The 25649-nt window shown below is 46.3% G+C and overlaps 1 protein-coding gene across 1 annotated transcript in view; it reads right to left on the bottom strand.

The window, feature by feature from the left end:
* Nucleotides 1–310: 310 nt before the first annotated feature.
* DHRS3 (dehydrogenase/reductase 3) overlaps nucleotides 311–25649 on the bottom strand; it is a 26350-nt gene continuing 1011 nt past the window's right edge. The window contains exons 2-6 of the mRNA XM_029578863.1: nucleotides 6791–6934; nucleotides 3821–3940; nucleotides 2195–2433; nucleotides 1085–1210; nucleotides 311–590 (exon numbers count right to left, since the gene is read on the bottom strand). Coding sequence (XP_029434723.1) covers nucleotides 506–590; nucleotides 1085–1210; nucleotides 2195–2433; nucleotides 3821–3940; nucleotides 6791–6934 — 714 coding nt within the window. The 3' untranslated portion in view covers nucleotides 311–505. The remainder of the gene's footprint in view (nucleotides 591–1084; nucleotides 1211–2194; nucleotides 2434–3820; nucleotides 3941–6790; nucleotides 6935–25649) is intronic.

Raw genomic sequence — 25649 nt, 5'->3', positions numbered from 1 at the left:
AGCAACTCAAATTACACAACAGACTTGAGCCTGTCCGCAAACTGCGGTTTCTTTTTTTTTTTCAATTTCCATTCCTGTCGCCAAAGTTAACGGATAATAAAATTTCCGAGCTGCGGCCAAAGATTTGTAGTACATCTCAAAAACGATCAAGAAAAAAAAACCCCAAACAAAACTGTCGCTGAAGCCAAAAGGTAATTTTAAAACAATTGAACCTTAATGCTACATGCAGATTTACTGTTAAGAATAAAACTCTAAAAGGAATTATTTAAAAAAAAACTTTCAATGTCACTCTTCTTCCAATTAGCCACAGCTGCCTTTCGGCTCCGAGAGAACGGTCTTAATGCTACGGATGTGACACGGAAGAACTATTTTTTTTTTTTTTTTTGCCTCAGAAGAGCACTAGCCACATGACTAGGACACGCTGAAAGCCAAGGAGGCACAGTCGAGTCCTGGCAGAGTGGTCCTTCTATTAGTTTCTGCAGCGCGGTGTCTTTCACCTCTCCCTCTATGTTCTCCCTTTGAAGGTATTCATGCAGGTGTAGCTGCCTGCAAACTTGTGGATTTCTTCAAGTGCCGACTGAGGGAGGATGCTGTCAGGAGTGGAAGAAAGCACAAACAAAACAAAAAACAGGGATAAGTAAACCGCTGTTGCCAAACTCCGTACATGTAAAAGGTCCCATGCATTCAAGGAAACGGGAGGCTAGCGGAGCTGGCAGCTGCAGGAGCAAATAAGCAGAGGAGCTGTTCCCAACTGCCTTCTGTTAGAAAAGTCCCACTACAATCAGACATGAGAGAGCTTTACAGCAGTTCATCCTTTACCTAATGCTTTCTCTCATATCTAATAAAACAGTTGTCCTGCTTCAGCCCAGACCTTCAACTGGGGGGGGGGGGGGGGGGGGGGAAGAGCTGTAAGGGAGGGCAGGTTATATTAGGAGGATCAGTCAAACAGTGGGCAGCAGCCTGCTTTGTCTCCTAACACAGAGAAACATTAATAAACCTGCTGCACGGCCTGGCTGTGCATACTTGTTCAGCACCAGCTCTGGTCCATTCTGACAGCTTTGCATAGCTTTCCTCAGATACTTACCTTTTCAAAATGACAAGTGCATGCATCGTCCAAGGCAGGAGAAGGAGAGCCCGATTCAACTGAACAGCTTCCACCGTCTTCCGGGCCACTGTCTCCGGTTTTAGAGGAGGAAACAGGTTAGGAAACCTGAAGGAAGACACCAAATAACTAAGTTTATGCCTCTCCATGCCAAGAACAGACTTTGCAGTTTAGTACCATGTCTCGATTAGTTTCTCCTCCCATCCCCATTTAAAAAAAAAAAAAAACAAAACCTGAGGTTCAATTTCCAGTACCTAAAAGGATGCAGTTATTCAAATCGTTATTCCAAAAAAAAAAAAAAAAACAATTTGAAAAAACACTCAGACCTTCCACTTATTCAATACCAACCTCACCAATTTTCACATTTAATAAGGACGAACACTTAATACCTTTTCAGTTTTTTTTTTGTTTCCTTCTCAGCATTTTACTCAAAAATAACTTTCCCTGCCACCTCTCAAGCAGATTATATTAAATCATGTTGGAGTCAACTATGACCATTTGGGAGTTGCACTTAAAAAGTACACAGAACAATAGAATGGGGGAGTCTAAATCTACTTGAGCAGTGGCAGCAACATTGCTGCCAAAAAAAAAAAAAAAAATTTGTTTTTGAGGTCAACTACACTGCTCCATTAAAAGATTAATTTCTACCAGTGTAAGAGGCTGGGTCTAAGTTGTAGTTTCCCTCCCCTCAAAATTCTATTTGCCTTCGCCCAGCTGTCATTTGTTACTCTTTTCCCCCCACCTTCTGGAGTGTGCATTTGTATTACACTTTTTTACCTTCTGCTGGAGGACAATTAAGTGAAATTACCCCTACTTCAATGCAAAGTAGGCCCAGTATTGTAAGCAAACACTGTAATTAAGCACAGTACTGCTAAGTCCATCAGAACACAATGGGATGCAATAGTTAAAGAAACAAACAGATCTGTGATAAGGTACAAAGAACAGACAGATCAAAGGCAGTGTTAAGTAAAAATTTGATGACCACGGCAAAGCTACATCAAGAGTACAGCAGGGTTCTCCAGCCCAGGCTGGCCCTGATGGTTGGGGTGATTCACTTTCTGTCACACTCTGCACTACGTCCTGTTTACTGACCTGACCCTCATACCCTGAAACATCTCAGTGCTGGTGTGGAATGGCAGGACCGTGGTGGCGTGGACACCCGGGCAGTCTAACAGTCCCAACGTCAGGCTCTCCATGAAGGCAAAGGAGGACGCTTTCGAAGTACAGTAGTCAATGGCTCCGGGGATAGCCGACAGGGCCAGCACGGAGTTCAAGCACACGATGTGACCATTCTGTAGCTCCAGCATCCGTGGCAGGAACGCTTTGGTAGTCTGAACGGAAAGAGACATTTGGAACATAAACAGGGTGGCAATTGAAAATAAATAAATATTGGGGCATCTTTATTTTTACAAAGTTTTCCGGGCACCACATTGTTTTGTGCTTATAGAATATTCAAAAACTAATCTCAACACCATGGAGGCCCATTCCTATAACTATCGTTATTTTTTCATATACCACCACACTTTATATGCATCCTTTGAGTCATAACTGGGATACATATGCTTGGTTTCTAAATTGGTATCATGGCTTCCAAAAAGGAGAGCTCAAAGAGTCAAGATTAATTATTACCCTATTATGAGTGGGTGGTGGAGGCCTGGCATGATGGAGTGGCTCAGCCAAGGACAAAGAGAATCAATGATAAAGCTGTAATTAGAACTCATGGAATCCTGACTGATATTCCAAATTCAAGTTATCCCCATGCTATTCCTTCCCATATGAGAAGGAATGGCAGCCAGTAGTTAGAGCTGGGCTTCCCAACCTGTCCTGGTGACTCCACAATCAGTCAGATTTTCAGGAGATCCAAAATAAATATGCATGAGAAATTTGCATGCACCAGTGGACAAGTATATGCAAATTTTGCCTCATGCATATTCAAAGAGGATATTTTAAGAACCCAATTTGTTGTGGGGGGGTCACAGAGACAGGCTTAAGAAGCTCCGTGCTGAAGTGCTGCTCTACTCCAGGGAACCTTCCTGCCTCATCTTGGATAGCTCCTGCTGTTGCTATGAACTATATCTCCAAGAACACTTCCTGTCCCAGCACAAGACACATCTCAGACTCCCAGGGACTTACAATCAAGTCAGCTGCTGTTGCAAGTAGCAGGATGTGATCAAAGGATAGTCTATAGACACCATGCCGAACATCTTTTGTGCCTCTGTCTCTCAGTTTGTGTGTCATGGCAGATATTAAGGGATTATTTTCCTTATTGTTCATGCTATCACTATTGATAAGGGTTTTTGCACCATTAACCATGGTGCACCTTTTGTAAAATGTACGATATGAAAATGAGAGGCAACAAGTCTGAAAGCAGGGGAACTGGTTTTATTTTCAATCTGCTAGTTTGCCCCAGTTAGGAATTTATTTATCCTTTTTTTTGCCATTGTGACCTTACCTGACTCGTCTTAAAATAGGGCCTAGCTGTCTAGCATACACCATACCTAGCAACGACAGTAATACATTCAGATGCAAGATGCCATCTGAACACACTGTCAACCACTGTTTTGCCCCCTTGTATCCATTGGTTTGTAGTCTTACAGAAATCAGAACTACATCTCCATGGGGGAAGAAAAAAATAACAAAACAGAACCTGGTTCAAGTCGGTCCTCCATGACAGACACTCATCCAGTCACACTACCAGTTCTTGGCATCATTTCTTACCCAGAACTGCCCGAGAGTGTTTATGTGCTGGGATTTCAAGAGAGCATCGTCGTCGCTTTCCATCAGGCTCTTCCCATGAACCACTGCGGCGTTGTTTACTAAGATGGTGACATCACCCACCTGTGGACAAAATCAAAGCTGATTGGTTAAAAAAAAAAAAAGGCAATAAGCATCATAACCGGTCTGCATTTGTAATGCTGTCCCTGTCACGCCCACTGAGTGATTTGACACCTCAGATCTATTGCTGTAGGCCCTGGTGAGTCAGAGATTCTTTAAAAAAAATAAAATAGGCCCTTCTAGACTACAAAAACTATGTTTTCAGTTCTGAATTCCTCCTTTTTTATGCAAACGATTTGTGGAGTCTAAGGCATTTTTTAATATATGCCCCAAAGGTTTAGCAGCTATTTCCCCACAATGGTTATTAGGGACGTTTTAAGGTCCAGAGCTCCTGCCTGCCTTCTGAACGCGAGTTCTGCTGGTTTCCATTTGGAAGCAGATAACAGACTACGGTCCCTCTGGCATGGCCCAAATGAGAAAGGAGAAAGCAAAAATAAAAATAATAAAGCCAATTTAGAACAAAAAATAGGATGACAGATAAGGACCAGGCCATAAAGCCCATCTAGTCTGGCCATATTGAACTTTCTTTTCCAATGCCATAAAGCCACAGGTGATCACCCATTTTCTCTCACTTCTTCGCAATTAAGGATCCTCTTATCCCGTGCTTCTTGAATTCGGTTACTGTGGTAGGTAGTGGTGTACTCTTCACTCCCACCTCCACCCCCAGAGCATGTATTTAATGCCAATTTTATATAATAGCACCCTCAAAAGTCTAATCTGGCACATACAGCACTGATATTTCACATAGAAAATAATAGCAGAGCGGTACTTGTAGGGATGTGCATTTGTTTAACATAGAAATAGACAAGGACAATGACCTCGTCTAGTTCATTTCATTTTCTTGGAAACCTGAAACAAAAGAAAAAAAGCAGCAAAAGCTTGTTATTTTTTGTTTCATGTTAAGGTGCGCCTACTGGATTTAGGCCTGGATTTTCTATCTTCGCACAGGTTTGTGAATTCTTCGGTAACGGGGCGGAGGGGCGGGCCTGCGAAAGCCGGCAGCGATCGCACCACCGCAGTGTTATCGCTGCCGGCTTTCGCACCCAATAGCGCCACCGTGAAAGGTGGTGCTATTGGGCGCGCTACTGGCGGCGATAAGGAATCTTCCCTTTTCGCCACCAGCGAAGTTTCAGCGGCGTCCGCCCCGACTCCTCCTCTTCCGGTCCCGATGCCGCCCCCGACTCCGCCCCTATATAGCTATCGCACGCGAAAAGGGACTTTTCGCGTGCGATAGGGATAGAAAATGACCCCCTTAGTGTGCACTGACTTGGATTTAGGGGGGAAAAAAACAAAACAAACAGCAAACCATTTTAAAAACAAAATCAAGCAAAAAAAAAAAAAAAACCCAACAAGAAATGAAAAAGACACACAAAAAAAGAAATAATAAAACCCCAGTGCACAGCCCTAGGAACTGGTTCTCCTCTTCAGTAACTAATACTTTTACCGCAGTTTTTCCCACATCGCTCTCTTCTTTATATTTCAGGTCTGTCTTGGTAACTTGCAGAGAAGAGGACAGGCAGATTTCTCAGTGAAGAAAGCATTTTGCATCCGATGTGTCATCCTATGTAAGGTGGCTGACATTTGGCCAGCCCACCAGCGAGCCAAGGACAGAGGTTAGTAATGGTGGTGTTCTGTGTTCATATCATGGACCTGTTTATAAATGTGCTGTGTTATGCCTTATTTCGCAAATCACCCTGAGAAAATGTTTAGAAGGATGGGGTAGAAACACAAAGGGGTAGATTTTGAAAGGTGAGTGTGCATGGACGTACGGATTTTATAACATGCGCTTGCCGGCGTGTGCATGCTATAAAATCCGTGGGCCGCATGCACAGGCGCCAGATATTATAATCCACGTGTGCATGAGCGGGCAGCGCGCACAGGGGGGCCGAATATTTGCAAGAGTACGCGCGGTGACGCAATCGGGCTTTCCTCAATTCCCTACCCCCCCTACCTAGCCTTCCTTCCCTTTCCCCTCTCCACTCCGACCCCTAATCCCAATTAGCTACCCCAAATTTTTTTATTTTTTTTTAATTACTGCTCCTCGGGAGCAGAAGCAACTTACGCATGCCAGCCGACTGCCGGCGGGCGCTTCGCCGGGACAGCGGCCAATGGTACTGTCCCAGGCCACGCCCTCGCCCCCCCCACCCCCGGGTCTGGGCAATATGATTTCGTGTCCAATATGGACTTCGCTGACATCTTCAGTCAATATTTTGAGAGCGCATTACATTTTGAACAGCACGAAGTGATAAACTGATGGCAGCATATTAAATTCATCGGCAATGCAGCGCCTGTCAGTTGGATCAACGTAATATTACAAGCAGGCTATTCGGCTTTCTAGTCAGAAAAGAACAGCCCTGGTATAAAGTGCTTGCAGTGATATAGGAATAAACAAACAGGTATTTTATCTGAAAATAAATTAGAAATTCGCCCTTTCAATAATATCTTAACTAAAAGAAAAGAAAAGTGGCCGTTATATAAAAGACATAATTCAGATCTTCCCTAGTAGCACAAAAATATACATTTTGAATCTTCAGACAAATTATCAGTTATGCTGCCTTCTGAATAACTTTAAAATAACTTATTGTCAGCTTCTTGCAAAGCAAGCAGTCTTTTGGCCAAGCTCTACCAACGGGTGTCTCCCTACTGCTGGCCACCCATTTTGGCCAAAAAGTGCAGTGGGCCCGTGCTGCCCATACGGGATGGACATATGTACTTCTGCAGCTAATTAGGTCTGTTGTTAATTTCTGTGGGCCTCAGCCGGGATGAAATAAAAACATCCGGACTTTATAGCTACGATGACCGCCATGCCGCAGCAAGGTCTTCATAGCACACGCAAAACCTCACACGACCAACCTTTTCTCGCACAGCTTTGGCCTGCCGGTAGACTTCTTCCCGGTTCCCTACGTCGCAGATGAAGTAGTGGCACTCTGTCCCCAACAGCTTAATCTCCTCCGCGGTCTCTTTCAGGCACTTCTCCGTTCGACCCCACAGAATGATCTGCATCAAAGACAGGAGAAACAAAAGAAAAACTTAGAAGCATTCTTTTATATCACGGCTAATTTCTATAGCTACTGGATGTACACAACACTGTACGAGCACGCAAGAGAGAGAGAGAGAGGCCCGTTCTCTGTAGAGCTTACGGTCTAGTCAAGACAAGAGAGACTCTGGGAGTTTCACTGATTCAGAAAACGGTTAAAACCAACCAGGCTGTGATCAGGAGAAAGTGGGGTTTAAGATGTTAAAGCAGCCCGAGAAAGAAGGGCTTGAAGGCTGGATTAGAGAGAGAAAGCGAGGGCATCATGCACCAGCTTAGGGGGACTATTCCAGGCCTACAGCACAGCAAGCTGGAAAGCGCACCCTACGCCTGGAATACACTTCCTGAGCTGGGATGTTTTTGCTCCCTCTCTGGCCATAGTCTAGTCCAGTCTAAAAACCCCATCTCTACGGTTACTTTCTGCATGTTAAACTCCCCCCTCCACTAACTCTCTTGATCACAGCCTCGGAGAAAACCCAAAGCATTCAAGTATGACACTTCAATTAATGGAGTGGTTCCAGGCCTAAGGTAGGAAGTAGTTTCATTTCGTTTCGGATAGTATGTGCTAAAACGATTTGGCATACACTAAAATGTGAACGAGAAATGGTAATTTTTTTGGATGGAAATGACAACAATATGACAGATATTGTTAATGTTTTCACGTTACTTAAAATGACAGCACATCTGTAGCCTACGGTGCTGATGTTGCACAGGTTTAGGACTGACTTAATCTGAAGCTAAATATTTACAGTGATATGTGTCACTACAATTGTTAAGGGATCAAACTGGATTTGGAAATGGGATGGGGGGATGCTTAGAACGGAAAGATGGGAGTAAGCAGTTTAAAACAGAGACCCCTAAATAAAATAAACTGCCTAACAGACCTTCTTGTTCAGCTCAGAGGTACTAATCGACAACGAAACACTGGATAAGCACAGGTACTGCCCCCATGTACAGGAGGCTGGTCGGACTGGTTTGCTGTCAGTAATGAAAGCCGCATGGTCCATAGAACTGTGCACAACTTGCCGGAGTTTTTATACTCCTCCGACTTTTCAGTACTGTGATGCTAAAAGGGACGGGGGCGATAGGTGGGGAGGCCAAATGACGTAAGGGGCATTAATGCAATCCTGCAAGTATAGAGGAAGAACAGCGACAGCAACAAGGCGACAAGACAGGGCCGCTCAGCGCCTGCTGACGCGCCTCCAAGAGAAGAGAGACAGAAGCCCTACAGCCCACCATCTTATTCCAACCAAACTCCCCATTGGTCCGCCCCACGTGAGCAAGTCCCAGTGGCACTGGCGCCCAACCCCCCACCTGCCAGCCCCTGTGCCCATAAAGATTCTCCATCGCCGTCCTGCACAGGACTTCTGGAGGTGCCGTGCACTGGTACAGTATGAGCTGAAAGCCACCGGAGGTTCCCCCATAGCAAGGAGCGACTGGAGGGCCAGGGCTAGAAATTCTGGAATGGCTCGACCAACTGGTTAGCCTGCCACATGAGTAGCCCAGATAGCCGGCCTGCATTCAAAAGCTTTACGAGGGGCTTTTAAAAAAATATATATATTTGTGGATGAGGGTATCATGGCCAAAGTCAGAGAGAGAGACTGAAATCAACCTGCCTACAAGGGAGATTAGCAGCCCTACCACTGTTGCGTTAACGAGTCCTAATTAGGTAATTAAAACCACCCCAAAATGTTATGCCTCAAAATTCAGTTCTGGGACAGATAGTTTTTCATCTTGGAAAATGTCCAGGAAACGTCTCTGCATCCCCCCCCCCCCCCCCCCCCCCTCCACTCCTACCACCAGACACACTTTCTTTTCAAGAACTTACGGAGCAGAAAATTGCTGGGGGCAGGGGCCCAGTGAGGCAGTTAATCCCTGCTGAGTCAGGGCCGCTCCCGGAGGCTTCTTGCCTTGTTACCTCTGGGTGACCTCAGTGGCAGGTGGCACTTCACTGCAGTTGCTTCAGCTGAAGGCTGCCACTGCCGGGGGGAGCGGTGTCTGGAGGGGATTTCCTGGCTATGAAATATTGGCTGATTTATGACAGCAAAATTAAAACCCTCATGATTTGGCTCTTTAAAATTAACCTGAACAGCAGCTCAGCTGCTCCGTTTTGTTCATTTCGGATGGCAAGAGGATTAACTTCATCACAGCCCCAGCAAAAAAAAAAAAAGCAGTTGCTCCTGATCACTCTGAGTCAGTTGTGCAATTGTCCATCAGGTAAGTAATTCAGTCAATGCGTCCGCTCTCATACCTCGTGGATTAAGCCAAAAAAAATAATTTAAGACGTTTTGAGGACTAGATTTAAATCTGAGTGCATTTCTCCAGAGTTTTCCATTTTTAGACATGCAAGCCTTTTCATGTTATGCAATGTTACTTCCTACAAGTGGCTAATCAACTGGGCTGAGGAGAGCAGGCTAGGAGTATTACACCTATATGGGCAGAACTGGAGGAAGAAATATGGCGGCTGCCTTTCCCCTGCTAGACTCGCCTTGGGGGGAAAAAACTAACGTGCCAAACTTGAAATGAAACGAAAATCCAGTGAAAAGAAACAGAACAACTTCTTTGGAGGGTCAGGAAAAGCCAGACAATTAGCTGAATTTTGGACAAATTTCTAGTAGGCGCAGGTTATCTAGAACAGCAGGGACTAGGTGACAGCAAGATTTTGGGCCTCCCTGCATGGATCTACAACAGGATCACAACTTGCTGCTCATCCTGGCTCTTAAGTGAAGAATGGCTGAGAAATGAAGGAAGGAAGGAAGAAAGAAAAAATAAAAATAAACGACCAATGGATGGAGGGTATCCATTTTAGTGCTGCCGTGTTCGTCTCTCTCATGTTCAACGCTCTACCCCCGAGTTTAGCTTTTTGCTTTCCGTTTTAAGGATGAGGCATGGGCAAAGCCATTTAAAAAAAAGACATATCAACCTGGATGACTCAAAGAGATGGTGCAGTTAAAATGTTCTCCCAGCGCGCACAGCAGTGCAATCTATTTCTGCACACTCTTAAGTGAAGAAGATAACGTTAGGATTAAAAAGGTTATTTTCCCCTCTCCACCACCACAGCTGCAGGGCTTCATTCCCACTTTCTGTCTCAGGCCCACAGGGAAAGGACGAGCACCAAACCATAAAATCTCAGAGAAAAAGGATATTGAAGCCTAAAAACATTACACCCTTGGTGAGCATTCAAGACTTTGTTGAGATGGAAGGAACAATTTCAAAACGATCTACCCAGGTAAACTGGCTGTCTGAAAAGTGCACATTCCCCACCCTCATCCCCTCCTCGAAATGTGGCTAGAAGTATGCAGAAATTTAGCCACATTAAGGGGAAGCATTCCCGGGAGGGTGGGGGTTTCAGTAAGAATCAGAAAATAACGCACGTAGAGTGTATTTTCCAGAGATTTTAGCCACTTCAAAAGCAGGTGTAGAAATGCACGGGTTCTCTGTACTCTCAGCATCTTTCAGTTGCATACATTGTCCCTTTAAAAGTTGGGTACAAGGTCTTGCACTTACGTAGGCGGTTTGAAAAATTGCCCCCTCTCCCCTTTTGAGAGTGTACAAAGTTGGAAGTGTCTTTCGTTTTTCATCTTCTGTGGCCACGATGGATCTAGCCTACCACCATTTTCTCACGAGAGCCTGCCCGATGGTTCCTGTTCAAAGTCTGCATGCAACCATGTAAATACGAAAGACGGCTCACTGGGGAGGGGCTGGAAGCTTGGCAGGCCACAATGCTCTTTATTACCACCAACAAGATATTGTAGGTAACTTGAGCTTTCGAGACCGTATTAGGTCTCCCCTTCAGAAGAAAGGACTTGGGTAGTCTCAGAAGCTCATGGCCTACATCATCTGTCTTCTTGTTGGTGCAACTAAAAGGTATCACGATCTACTAAGATTCCATGTTTTCTCCAAGACCAACACAGCCACTGAAACACTGCCCTCTAGAGCTGGGAAAAGGGAGAACACATTTTGGAATTCCTTGGCCTACATTTGACTTATAGCACTCCTGGGGAAGACGTTCTCAGACTAATGTGTCAACGCCAGCAACCATCAAACTGATTCCTCCAGCAGGCGGTTACTACAGCCCTCGGGGTCTTTGTTAGCCAGACCCAGGGCAATGCATGCTTTAGCTGGATAGCATCCGCATCAAAGCAATGACAATTGGTGATTTATGTGCACTAATGCAGTGTTAATTCAGTGCATGTACATATATAAACTGGATGGAGCAGCTTGGTGTACAGTAAGTTAGCACTCCTGTGTCGTGAAGAAACATGGAATGCTTGACTGGAATAATCTGAAAACTGAATCCTTCTAGGAAGTGGGCAGTGTTTCCACAGGCCAAGGCCGGTGAAAGAGTGTTTGGCACCCTAGGTCAATCTTCGGTCGTGCACCCCCATCCCTCAACTTACCTATTGACGGCAGCTCCTGCATAGCGCTCCCTCCTACTGCACCCCTCGGGTCCTCCTGCTGGCAGGATTTTGCTAGCCCCTCCCTGCACTGGGCGACCACCCAGTTTGCCTAATGGAAGCACTGGCCCTGCATCAAGCTTCCCCAGTTCTGGAAAGCATGAGTCCACATAGTGGCCCACATGGCTCATCTTACTCAGCAAAAATCTTACTAATGGTTGCATTATAAGAGTCTTACCCCAGCAATGCAAACTTGCGCTTGACGAGTAGTTCTTTAAAAAAAAAACAACCCAAAAAAAACCATGTATTTGCCATATTTTTCTTCACTAAAACCTTAATTCATTTCGCAATGTATCCAAAACAAGAAGTGGGCTGATGAGATCAGCAGTAGCTGCTGCTGCTGTCACAAGATCTGTCACCCTTATCTGAAGCAATAAAGCCTTTGATGCCTAGAACCCATCAAAACAGCTACTTGGACCAGTTCCCCCAGTCAGCCTTCTGGCAAAGACAGACAGACAGAAGGTTACCCCCCCTCCCCCCCCCCCAAACAACATGAAAGGAAGTCAGGGGGGAGGGGATAAGAATCTGGACTGAGTGTCTGGTTCTAAAATTGCTAGATAGCGAGACATTAATAGGACATCGTACCAATGTGTTGCACTCTAGTCTTCTGGTGTTTGTATTGGTCCCAGAGAAAACTGGATTCCTTGCAGGTTCCAACATCTTCCAAAAGGCGATGGCGCGCCTTGCTCAGATGGTACTGCTGACAAGGTGGGCATGGTTTATTTTCCCCTCTGAGCTAGCTGGTTGAGCTGCCAAGTCATGCTGTGCCTTCCTCCCCATAGGGCTAGAGCAGTCCGGAGCTAACACCAGAATCCAGTAAACTTGGAGACTTAGTCCAGGAGAAAATGCAGGGTCCAATGGAACCGGGAACCAGAGTCCACGAGACATGATCAGGAGGGTACAGAGGAGGAGCAAAATTATCAGTGAGCTTTACAGAGACATGGGAAGACCCTCACGTGAAGAGCAAAGCCAGGACCTGCACAGCTGTCTTATCGCCTCAAATAATGGAAGACTTCCAGAACACCAAGACATTTTAATCCAGCCCAAATGCTTATAATTCACATTCTGAAGTATTCTGTGTGCTGCCACAGAAACAGCAAGATGATAAAAAAAAAATACCCATGACCATAATAAAATATTACAGTATTCATGGAGCCGTCTTATCCCATATTGCAAGAGGGAAAAAAACCAGACTATATCTGCATCATCAAAAGAAGAGAAAACAGAGGGTGAAAAGAAGCAATGGAAAAAGCTAAAAGAAAGATCAAACAAAAAATATATAAAAGTTCTGTATTGAACTATGACAAAGCCACTTGAGATTTTCACTTGCACATGTGAATATCAGAGCATACAAACGATGCAGCCATTGCTCTCAATGGGGGGCCCAGGGTAAAGTTAATTTGTATGCAGATTTCTTTCTTTAGAATTGGGAGTGAGATTAACAGCAGCTCTGTGGCACAATAACTTAAAAGAGAGGGGAGGAAAAAGGGGGCTGCTTTGTAATGGAAAGGTCTACCAAGGGTCAGCCTTTGCAATCCTATTAATGCCCGCGCAGGGTCACCGAAAGTACACTAGGGAACAAAAGCACCAAGTGGCCAAAAGCTGTCCCCCCACCTCTGCCCTCCTCCAATCTGAATGAAAGCATCAAAGCCCCGCTCTGCCACACCATGCAACTGCAGTCTGCTAGATCCGGCCACTAGTCCCGAGGAAAGGCTGAAGAGGTTAGGGCTGTAGAGCTTGGAGAAGAGATGGCTGAGGGGGGATACGATAGAGGTCTATAAAATCAAGAGAGGACTAGAACGGGGAAATGGGAAATGGTTATTTACTTTTTCGGATAATAGAAGGACTAGGGGGCACTCCATGAAGTTAGCATGTGGCACATTTAAAACAAATTGGGGAAAAATCTTTTTCACTCAACGCACAATTAAGCTCTGGAATTCGTCAGAAGATGTGGTTAAGTGTTAGCAGTTAGTGTAGTTGGGTTTAAAAAAGGTTTGGATAAGTTCCTAGAGCAGAAGTCCATAAACTGCTGTTAATCAATAAGGATTAGGAGCTTGGGATCTATTCATTTAATGTTTGGGTAATTGCCAGATTCTTGTGGCCTGGTTTTGGCCTCTGTTGGAAACAGGATGCTGGGCTTGATGGACCCTTGGTCTGACCCAGTATGGCAACTTCTTATGTTCCTATGTTTAGCAGTGATCATAACATTGTGTTTCCAGTGAGTGGCAGGACATTAACAACTCCCCACCCCCCTGAAATATTATACAGGTTCTCAATCTCATCCAAGGAGGGGCAGCCCTCAGCCCTATGCTTTGATCTCAGCAAAAGAAGGCCGAGGAGCGATGTACAATACCACAGCACCTCCCTTCAACAATTTAATTTCTCAAGTTCCTGCAGCTTGTTTAAATGATTAATCGCCTGCTACTGAGGGCACTGCCTCAGGAGCTAGCTAGGTCCAATTGGCATCGCAGGGCTACTTTATGAAAGTAGCCTCTTAAGTTTTGGGGTTTGTTTTTTTTGAACAAAGAATTTCAGCTAAATATTTTAAACTTCCGATGATGCACTTTCTGAATGCATAATTCACAGTGCCGTAAAATAAGAGAATGGTGGTATAAAACATACTCCCCCAGTGAATGACGGCAGATAAACACCAAAATGGTCCATCCAGTCTGCCCAGCAAGCCTTCAGTTGAGGGTGGTGGCTACTGCCGCTCTGTGTAAGCCACCCGCTGCCCCTTCATTCACTGTGGCATGCAGGTTTTATTCAAGTGAAAGGCTTTTAAAATCCGTGAACATTACAGGGTTCTGCTCTCCACACTGGTCTGGGAAGAAGCCGCATTCTCTGCACGCTGCGATTCCTCTTCACAGAAGCAGAGGAAGAAAAAGGTAAAACTAGACTTAAAAAAAATAAATAAAAGTTGGTGCACTAGATGGACCCTCGGCTCGTTTGCACTGTTCATGTTAAGACTCTTGGCAGCGCTGCCAACGATGGGTTTTTACTTGGCTTTCTTCAGATGCAACTTTGAATTATCGAAATATGTTTACGAGCTTGTTGGAAATGGCAAAAAGAAGCAGAGTTGGAAAATTGTATGAAAGTAAATGGCCAACAGAATAAAGAAACTGCCTGGGGCTATGTGCACGTAACCCAATTTTTCGTACACCTTCATGAAAACTTGGGGAGAGGCGTTGGGCGCGTACTTTTTAAAAATATAAAACGGATGTGTGCGCGAGTTAATCTGCACGAGCCTTGATAGAACAGGGGTAACTTTGTGCACTTAAACACAGACCTTCTCAAAACGAACTTAAGCGTACAAGTTTGCTGTGAAAATTTGGGGTAAAGTCTGCGCATATAAGGAATAGGCAGACTTTACTCCAGCACAGACCGTTCTAAAATTACTCTTACAGGCCGATTCAGAAAAACGCGCGGGAGAGCCGGCAAACGCCTGCTCTCCCGGCGCGTGCACAGGCCACTCTCCTGGGCTCGCGATTCAGGAGGGTGGCCTGTACTGTATCGGCCTGTTAGTGATTGGTACAAATGCTCTCAAGACTATGGCATGGCAAAGGAACTAGCAGCCGCAGGGAATTCTCTTTTGTTTTCAGTTAGGAAGCCATTAAAACCTCTTGAGCATCCAGCCGCTTCCTGACTGCACTAGTGAATGATGAGCCTGGAACTAAGTGACGGGTGCTCACCGAGGCAGGAGTGCAGCACTTCTTCCCTGCTGCTGGTAAACAAGTGCACTGAGGTCTTTGTGGATGTCCTGAAAACCCAACTGGTTGTAGAGTTAAGACGACAGGTCTGGGAACCATTGCACCAAGCCTATCCTCCTGTGCTGTATCGATGAGAAAATCTTATCATGTCCTAAGAATGATGTCTTAGTAAGCAGTCCTAAGAATACCTATAACTTTTGACGAAAGACTTTAGTGCCTCTTGAACTCTAGGTTCAATAAAAACTTAAAATAAAATTCTCTAGTAGACCTATGGGGTATTCTACATACATCTGTAGAAGTCTACTTGGATCTATAGCATCCCTATAAATACTAGAAGATTGTTGGCCATTTCCCTATGGAAATCATGCATTAGTTTAGGATTCTACAGAGAATTTCCATAAAAACCCATGCTATCTTCCCATATCGTTTCAGTGTAAATCAAGGTTGGATTGCCTTTACCAAACTCAATACAAACATAAAGAGCTTGTATCAACAAGGAGTAAAAAACAAGATGTAAAATACTTCCAAATTCCCAGCCCCCATTCAAAAGCACAACTCGTGGCTTGAAAGAAAGCAATCTAATCTCAGCACTTGGACATGATTATTTCAAAGCCATGGATCTGAGGCCTGTTATAAACTGAGTTCTCCTGTACTTCGTTAAGGTTTTATTTCATCCATCTCCTGACAATGGAGTAAGATGAGAAGACTCGCCATCATGACAAGTTATGAATAGTATCTTATTTGTTTTAAATGTTCTTTATTGGATAGGTCAGTTACATTTTAAAACAAACAAAATCGCAAATGGTCCCTTTATTTTCTTCTTTTTTAGTTTACATTTTCTTGCAAATATATTAGGGGAATACCAGGTACAATCACTAAACCATAAAAATCGACCCATAAACAAGAACCATTGGGCCTTCTTCAAAGTAGACTCCCTCCTCCCACCCCCTCACCAGGGGCGGACTGGCCTATCGCGGGAATCACGTGGCTCTGGTCACGTGGTCTGTCGAGCACGGCCGCGACAGAGCCTCGCTTGGCAGACCACGGGGTATTTTCTGGGCCGGTTTTGGGGAAAATCCCCGGGCCGATCTTTACCCGGAATCCGCCCCTGCCCCTCACCCTTAGTTAGTGCCCATGGAAATAAAAACTATTGAATAAGGCCGACAGTGTGCAAAGAAAGCTCTGGAGATCCACAAAGAATACTCTTTGACACCTAGCTCTGACATTTGAGCAGACTGAAACCAAGGAACTTGGCCAAGGTCATCAGTGACTAAAGAGCATGGACTTGGAACAGTCGGGCTAGACTGCCAGCTCCGCTATAATCCCTTGGACAGACATTCGCGTCGCTCAACTTCCGGCTCATCTGGAGTCACAATGGAGCTTTCTTATACCACAGGATTACTAAATAATCCCAGAGAAGAATGGCACTAAACACTTAACAGACGATGTATAGACGCCACAGAATCAACTCACAAGTGGAAGCTTGATTTCCCAAAATAAAAAAAAGGGGGGAAGGAACTTTTTTTTTTTTTTTTTTTTTACAGAAAACAAAGTATATAATATATATTGGAAAGCTATTGCCCTGAGGAGTACAGGATATTTTCAAAGATATTCTTTACCTACAGCACTCTTCAGGCTATTATCGCCATGTACTGCCTCCCCATTCTCTCCTTCCCTTTCTCATGATTCCTCCTCCCCCTCCACCATCTCACTGCTGCCTTAGATATACAATCAATGCTACGAGTACATGAGTACTTTGGCCCTCGTCAGTCAAGCTTCATATAAACCAGCTGCTTTTTTTCTTTTTTTTTTTGGAAGGACATTTTCAAAGTATCATCATTTTCCACTCTTCACGTATATCTCTCAAATATCAAAAGTTCATCCAAATACGCTTGCTGGTTTCTCTGGACGATACTGGGTGACAGACAGACAGACACAAACAACCCACCCCCAACCTCCAATAAGGTGTTCGGTTTTCCTTCTTAAAAAAATAAATAAATAAAAAGGATAAAAATGCCCCTTTTAGGCGCTGACACTGTAATTTCTTTCCTTAAACAATATTTAATATTTTTTTTTCTCATCAACATTTAGTGCCGAAAACTGGTGCAGCATTCACCGAATTGCAAACGAAACGTGGAGGTGCCCGAATGTGAAGGTGACACATCTAAGGGTAAGAGCCTATTTTGATGCCAAATTCCTCTCTTAAACATGTCTCTCACCAACATTTAATGCACTAAGATGCAACACATGCAGGGGACCCTGAAACAATGACGCATCATTTACAGACAGCAAATTTCAGGAGGGTCTGATCTGCCAAAGCAACACTGAACAATTTATTAAGGCTCATTTTAATCCCTGCTGGGTCGGAGGTCAGCTTTCACGTAGCTTTGGCCTCTCTCTGCTGGCGTCGGAGCTAATCAGTCAATGGATCTGGCACAGCCTGGGGGGGGGGTGGGGGGGAGGGTGTTTGAACTGTCAGCGTGGTCGTCTCCTCAGAGCGGTCAGGAGGTTTTGGCCGGCCAACACAGAGGCTCATCGGGAACATCCATCAGAAAGCTGCCATCCCCAGATTAAATCTTAAATTCAGGGCCTGGTCTCCCCCAACAGATCTGTTCTGCAGAACGGACTCTGCTACTGCACAAAGGCATGCAAAGCTGTCTGTGCAATCCATCCGTCCTGACCTGTAATCCCCCAAAGAATTGGGGGGGGGGGGGAGGGGAGGAAAGAGGTATGGCCCAGTAGCTTCCTCCTGCTCCTGTCAGCTTCCAGCGTAAACTGAGGCACTATGGCGCCATGAGCCTTCATTCGCACCACGACGACCAGGGACCCTTCCTCTCGCACACACTTTACCCAGTGCTGATCCTTGGCCGGGAAACCAGAGAGTGCAGCTCACGCTGGAAGCTGGGGAGGGAGGAGTGCGCCCTGAATCGAGCCGGTAGGTGTTGCTCATCAGCCGACGGCTAAGATTTCCCTTCCCCTTTCCTGGGCTGTGAACGCCGGCTGGCCCAAGGAGCAGAGACCAGGCTAAGAATGAAGACGTGGATCTTTCACGCCAGAAGGGTTGGGGATGCCTGGAACTGCATCCAAAATACTGACCGAACTCAGAGCATGCATGGGCCCGAGACAGAGGGAAGGCAGCAAGGCCTCCTCCAGTGACAAAAAGCAGGTAGGGAATTATGGTCCATAGCTGCCTGTTACTGCGCTAATCAGAGAAATATAAATAGCCACCATGCCAGAAACTCTCACACTTTACAAACCAACTCCATCGCTCTTAAAAAAAAAAAAAAAAGCTGGGTTCACTGTAACAGAAACATTTGCTCTCTTTGAAACATTCGCTGTGCCGGGAAGTTCGGTAGAGGGGGGACCAGATGCCCACTTCCCAAGAGCCGGAGGACAGGCCCAAGGACCGCGCTGCCGCAGACGGGGGAGGATGAAGAGGTGGCAATGGGAGTGAAGGAAAGGGCAGGGAGGGGATGGGTGGGAGTGGGGCTGGTGAGAGTAAGTGAAGAATGGGAAGAGGTTTGAGAGTAAAGGGAGGGAGTGGGGTGAGAGCAAGTGAAGGGAGAGATGATGTGAATAAGAGGAGGGATGAAGTGAAAGGGGAATGTGAGAGTAAGGGGAGGGGAGAAGGAAGGGGGTGGAGAGAGATGGGAAGAGACTGGACGAGAGTAAGTGAAGAGTGGGAGGGAGGGAGTTGGGTAAGCAGGGAGAGGATGGGGTGTGAGAGAGACTGTGCCACACGCACCCCCCCCCCCCATCGCTGCAGCTCAGGGATGTGGCACAGTTGCCACCTTCAGAGAACTCCAGGACTCTTATTGCCCTGCACGGGGACCTTACCCCTCTGCTTTTCCCTCTTCCTAGCATTTCGAATCAATGAAAGGGCCAGACCCGTCCCCCCCCCCTCTACAAAATCCCAGAGGGCCCCCTCGGAAACATCCTGTGTGGTCCTCCAAAGTATGATGGACCCCCTGCCCCGCTGCCACACGTCTCCTCTGGGCACTTCTTACACTTCACAGAAGCTTCTGGCTCCTGGACCAGCTTTTACTGCTCGTTTAAAGATAAAAACGGATCAGCAACCACGGTAATTACCAAAACGAGAATCCTGGCATTCTGTCTGCATCTCTGCAGGCTGCTCAGTGAGGCGAATCAGAAGACGGCCGTCCTCCTAAATCTCCCCCCACCACCCCAAAAAAAAAGATGTACAATTGGGGTATGTTATTTCGACATTTAAAATTATAGCTAGGCAGGCAGAGCCCTTTCCCAAAAACTGCGTCCAATGTAATTAGGCACTAGGAGGCAGGAGATAAAGTGACTTGCGCAAGTGGTAGTGACAGAAGCTGGAGTTTGAAAGCAGGTCACCTGAGCTCCGTTCATCCTTCTAACCACGAGACCACCGGCAGCTCTCACAAGCCCTTTTAATACCATTAATTCTGCAAAACCAGAATGGAGCCCTGTCGGGATAGAGGAGATGACTCTTGCCCATGTACTCCTGGCCCAGCCCTCCTCTGTGTCCCGTTGTATCATATGCAGTCTTCAAAAAAGAGGGCCGACCTCAAGACCGGAGATCAAATAGCTCCAGGTCACAAATGACAGCTCGATCCAGCTCTGCAGCCTCCCCAGGAAGCAAAAATCCAGGCGAGGGACTCAAACCCGGGGTTGAATCCACAGTGACTTCTTACAGTAAAGCGTGTGGCGCGTGGCTGCCCGGTGCTTTCCACTCCGATCCCGCCAATGGCCGCGCATGAAGACACATCCCCCCCCCCCCCCAACCCACCCTGAACAACGCGGCACGTGTGCAAGTGCCTAATTAACTTTCTGTAGCTCTTCCATGGCAAAAAAAAAAATATTACCGAGCAGACTAAAGCATGCACCACATGTACGATCTAAAAGTGATCTACCTAGTGTACTCAGGACCTGACTCATTTATCAAAGGCCGTCTCCTATGCAGCGCCTCTAGGAAAGGTCAGGCCAGGAGCTTCCGATTCCAGATAGAGGAAGGTTTATCAAGCTTAAAAGCAAAGGGTGCACAACGAGCCCGTTTTGCATTTCACAAATGGTCCTTAAAAATTTGCAAAACTGAGCAGCGCGTTCTTCAGTGGGGGGGGGGGGGGGAACGACTTTCGGCATAAGCCGCCCTCTTCCCACCTCTGCTCCACCTCCTCGCACAAACCGCTGAAGTCCACACTTTTGCGCACTTTTCTGTACACGGTGAATAAATCTGCAGAGAGTGCAAGTTTTCCACAATGGCGAAAAGTCAGGTTCCTGGAGAGACTCCCGCCACATGTCTCTGCTTACGGGTTTATCTGAGAATATAGGAAGCAAACGGGGCAGCACCTCCCACGTGTGCCCTTGGTGGATGGGATGTCTGAGTAGTCTCCTCCTTGTGGTGTATCAGGGACCAAGGGGCGGGCTTTGGCTACGGCAGATTGATTTATTTATTTATTTATTTGTTGCGTTTTATATACCGTCATTCGGTAGAGCCATCATAACGGTTTACAAAAATATACATACAGATGAATGGCACTTGCCGATATCTCAACAAGAGATGAAATGGCCCCTCTTGGTCAGGTTTAATTGTCACGGACTCTTCTACCCACGAGCATGTATTCACCCCGTTATAAAATCAAGTTTCTGATTTGATTCGTTCGTAAGAACGAATGTATTATTCCTGCAAGAGACTGCTCACACAAGCTTCTGATAATCTACGTATAGGGTTGTCTAGAACCAGAAGCATCCAAAAGGCTGGGAAAGGCACCTGAGCTGTCTGAGCATCCCATCTTGGGTGAGGAGGGGTTTAAAACAAAGGTAATTGGGTTTGTTCGGATTTTTATTTATTTATTTTTTTAAAGGAACAAAGGCGCCAAAATTTAATATAAAAACAGATTAGTTTGAACATGTACATCTATTTCAGGAAAAAGGTCAAGCCTGCTCAAATAAAATGACTGTGTATCTTGGATTAATTACTAGAAAGCGCTGGCCTTCATTATCCACTGTCCTATCCTACCCAGAATGCCCTGCTCCAGTTAAATCCGTATCATAAAATCCTTTAGAGAGTTTTCAACAAACGTATCCAAAACTGTGTGTGGGGGAGGATAGTGGGGACTGGTTAGAGAGTCCTGAAAAAGTTTTCTTGTGCCTCCGATCCCCCCCCCCTGTCCTCCTGATTTCACCAATGAGATCACACCAAGCCACAACATTTTGGCTCTTGATATAAATCAGGTTAGAGCTGACTCAAAGACCAGACTTCATGTGGTGTTACAGCCATGAGCTGAGAACCACAGAAACCAGGGTTCAAATCCCATTTAATCTCCCATTGCCTAAGGTGCCTACTATGATTTAACCTCTTGGTGTGGGGGTTTACTGTATCTGAATGTAATAATACTGAAGGTGGTCTAATATTGCTTGGAAAGATAGGCTACTTATACAAGTATTAATCTAATGCATGGGTGCTCAAACCAGTCTTACAGGCCCCCCCAGCCAGTTGGGTTTTCAGGATATTCCTAATGAATATGCATGAGAAATATTTGCATACACAGGAGGCAGTGCATGGACCAGTTTTGAGCACCCCCGATCTAATGTATGCAAAGTCTCGTGTTTATCACACAGAAATAACTTTTAGCGTTAGGGCAGCAGTGGCTGGGGGCGCCAATTCAATTTTTACAGGCAATGCAGAAAAAAAAACACTTTTGGACCCTGTGCACAATGGATGTCAGCATTTCTGCCCTTCAAGCCAGAGGGTACGATCACACTATCAACCCGCCCGCTCCTCCCCCCAGCACCTATGACAATGGCTCTTTGCACAATTCAAATGAAAGCCATTCAGCAAGGGTCAGACATGGGGTGAGGAACTCCAGGCAGCTGCAAAACCATGTCTGAAACTACGCCAGAATGAAAGACCCATGCCAACGGGAATTCATTCCTTAAGAGCACAGGATTTAGCATACTGGGTCAGGCCAAAGATCCTTCAAGCCCAGTATCCTGTTTCCAACAACGGCCAATCCAGGTTACAAGTACCTGACAGGATCCCAAACGGTACATAGATTCCACACACTGCTTATCCCAAGTCCACCTTAACAATGGTTTATGGACCTTTCCTCCAGGAACTTGTCTAAACCCTTTTTAAATGCAGCTACACTAGCAGCTTTCACCACATCCTCCGGCAAAGAATTCCAGAGTTTAATTATGCGTTAGGGGGAAATATTTTTTTTACTCATTTGTCTTAGTTATTATTACCTAGTAACTTCATTACATGTCTGCTAGTCTTTGTACTTTTCAAAGGAGTAAACAACCGATTTGCATTTACCTGTTCCACGCCACTCATTACTTTATAGACCTCTATCATATCTCCCCTCAGCCGTCTCTTCTCCAAGCTGAAGAGTCCTAACCCTGTTAGCCTTTCTTTATAAGGTGATTGTTCCATCCCCTTTATCATTTTGATCACCCTACTCTGTACCTTTTCTAATTCTGCATTATCTTTCTTGAGATGCGGTGACCAGAACTGCACACAGCACTCAAGATGAGGTCGCACCATGCAGCGACACAGAGACATTATGATATTCTCTGTTTTATTCTCCTCCATTCCTTTCCTAATAATCCCCAGCATTCTATTTGCTTTCTTGGCCGCCGCTGCACACCGAGCAGAGAATTTCAACGTTTTATCGACGACGCTGCCTACATCCTTTTCCTGGGTGGTGACTCCCAAAGTGGATCCTTGCATTGCGTAACTGTAATTTGGGTTTCTCTTCCCTACATGCGTCACTTTGCATTTATCCTTGGGAGAAAATCCTGCAGAAACAGAGAATGGGAACACGGGGGGAAAAAAACCACATTTCCCAGTCTGATTAAATAAAATAAGGAAAGAAAGAAATTAGAGCACGGGCCAAATATCTGAACTCAGAGGATGCACTGGGCAGGACCCTGCGGGCATCCCCGCTCTCAGCTCTTCCATCGCTAGCGGTGCTGCCCCAAATGTGCCTAACTGGTGGGTCCTCCTCTGAAAAGCCACAGAGGAGAGGGCAGGAGATGGCTTGCAGCCTGACATTTTTGGGGGACTCCATTAATTGTTCAACCCCCAGCTCTGGTTTTTAGCTTTTTTTGAGCTGGGGGAGGGGGGGTGTGGTGGCGGAGAGATGTTTTTAAAATGCTTTCAATTTCCCATGCCATACACTGCCTCCAGCTACTTTTTCAGCAGATGTAGAAAGACTAATGCCAAAGAATGCACATTCGGTTTCCTTTAATAAAGCTTGCCTAACAGCCCACACACAAGCAAAACAAAAGTCAGGAGGGTACTGGAAATAAAAAAAAAAAAAAAAAGCAAATTAGAGCCGATGGCAAATTATGCCACCCACCCAAAACTGATTTAACTGCGCGGCAGTGCCTGGAAAAGGACCCGGGCCAGCCCCTGCTGATCGCTCCTGAACCCAGGGACGCTCTCAGAATTTAAGCCTTGACCATGAGCTCAAGGAGCCACTTCTGAACAGGTGAGAAGCGTCAGGCTGGAGGCAAAACTGCTCGCTCAGTCTCAAAGTACAAGCCGCACTAGTCTGTTCCTGGCCTTTGGGCTGAGAACCTGCAGAATTTAGAGTGGGGGGAGGGGGGAGGAGGAGTTAGTGACCTGTCATTCAACCCCAATGGGAGTATAATGGATTACAACTATTCCCTGAGCAGGAGGATAAAAACATGCTGCCGGGATCCTGGAAGGAAAATATTCCCTGCCCAGTGCAGGAGCTCACAACCCTCAACGGGGCAGACCAGCTCGTCGTGCCTCGTGGGATGAGTTACTGAGCTGCACCAAGGCTCACCAAGGGATAACAGCTGGGCCCGGCCCGACGCTCCGCAGGACCTGCGGGCGCTGCCACGCAGGACAGGCTAGGGAGGCAGCGGTCACAGTCCCCGGGGCAGGGCTGGATTTAAGTTGTTGGTACTCGTAGGCAGCCACCGGGGGGGTGTCAGAGAGTGCCGGGGCAGTGCCCCTTGGAAGCAGCGCTGGCACACAGCCCTGATGCAAGCAGAAGCAGGATCCTCTTGGGCAGGCAGGTGCCTGTGCTTTGTATGCCCAGGCCGGGGTGGGGGGTGGGGGCAGGGAAAGGCTGGTTCCACTGCTGTTGAAAGTTCCAAGGATCCAGGCCATAAAATAAAACCAAACCAAACCAGAAAGACTATAAAACTTTCTGATTCACTGTTTTTGGGTGGTGCCCATGCTCGCGGCATCCCCTGTACCACATGTAGACAGGGTTTGCAACCACCAGAAGCAGCTAAGGAAGCAAAGCTGGAATGAATTGATTCTGAGCTAGCACAAAGTTGTGGGGGAAAGAGAGAAGTGCACTGGGGCTGATTTCCTCTCTCCAAACTCCGGGAGGAATCTTCTGCCTAAAATCTGAGCCACGCTCCCACCCCACCACGAAAAGATACAGCGCACGGTTTCCTGTCCATTGAGAGTTCATGTAAGCCGAACCCAAACCGCAGCAGTACCTCAACACTTCTACTTGCTCACCTCTACTGCGTGCCTTTTGGGTCTTATTCACACATCACCTTTCCTTCTTAAGATTTTAATTCCGTCTATTTTCACGTTGTCTACAGCAGATGGACTAAGCATTTTTCTCCAGATATAAAAGGGGGAAACCCCTTCTTATTGCCTCAAGAACGACATATCAAATCCGAATTAGGGCATTCATCATTTTTTGTTTGCTGGTCTGCTAGCCAAGCTACCTAAAAATGTCTCTCTCTCTAGAACTGCAATCCCCCGCTCTGCCACACAGGTTACAACATTTGCACTTTGACTGCTGATCCTTAGTGCAAAGTCCATTTCACTTTTCTGTTCCACTCCTGTTGGAACTGAAAAAAAAACAACAAAAAACAAACAAACCCTATATTGCCCAAAGAAAAAAACTCACTTTTTCAGGTCGGACAGGTTTGCTTGAGTCCCTGTAAAGCCATCTGCGGACTGCGATCCACCCCCCGATATTTCCAGAGCCGCCAGATGCCCCCCCCCCCGTTTGGTTTAGGCATAAACACAGCGCTTGCCCGGGGTCCCTCGCCGTCAAACCTGGGCTGTTTTACACGCACCCCTCCCCCTCCCCCCCGTCTGACAGACCTTTAACAACAAACCATGCTCGTTCCCTTTCACTTCCTGTCAGATGCAGGCCCGCCCTGGCGCTGCACATGGCCGTGCGGGGCAGCGTCTCTTACTCCCAGCTCTCCGGGTTGTTTGGGTTTTGTTTTTTTTTTTTGCACCCCCGCCTGCATTGAGTTTACGGCCGGGGATCCATGCAATACTGCGGGCTGGTTTAATGGGGGCGGGAGAGGCTCGGGCAGCGGAAAGAGGAACAGCGTAAACAGCGGCACATGCGAAGGGGGCTCGGTCCGGAAGCGGGATCGGGCTCATTAAAATATACAAACACCCCCCCCCCCCCCACACACACAAGTCACACACATGCAACGAGGTTTGCACAGCGGAAGGCGAGGGGTGGAGAAGACAGAGCCGGCAGTTTTAAGGAGCCATGCAATGGTGGTGA

Source organism: Rhinatrema bivittatum, chromosome 15, assembly GCF_901001135.1.
Source record: "Rhinatrema bivittatum chromosome 15, aRhiBiv1.1, whole genome shotgun sequence".
Taxonomy (NCBI): domain Eukaryota; kingdom Metazoa; phylum Chordata; class Amphibia; order Gymnophiona; family Rhinatrematidae; genus Rhinatrema; species Rhinatrema bivittatum.
The sequence above is the reverse complement of the archived record's forward strand: the minus strand, read 5'-3'. Positions and strand labels throughout refer to the sequence as shown.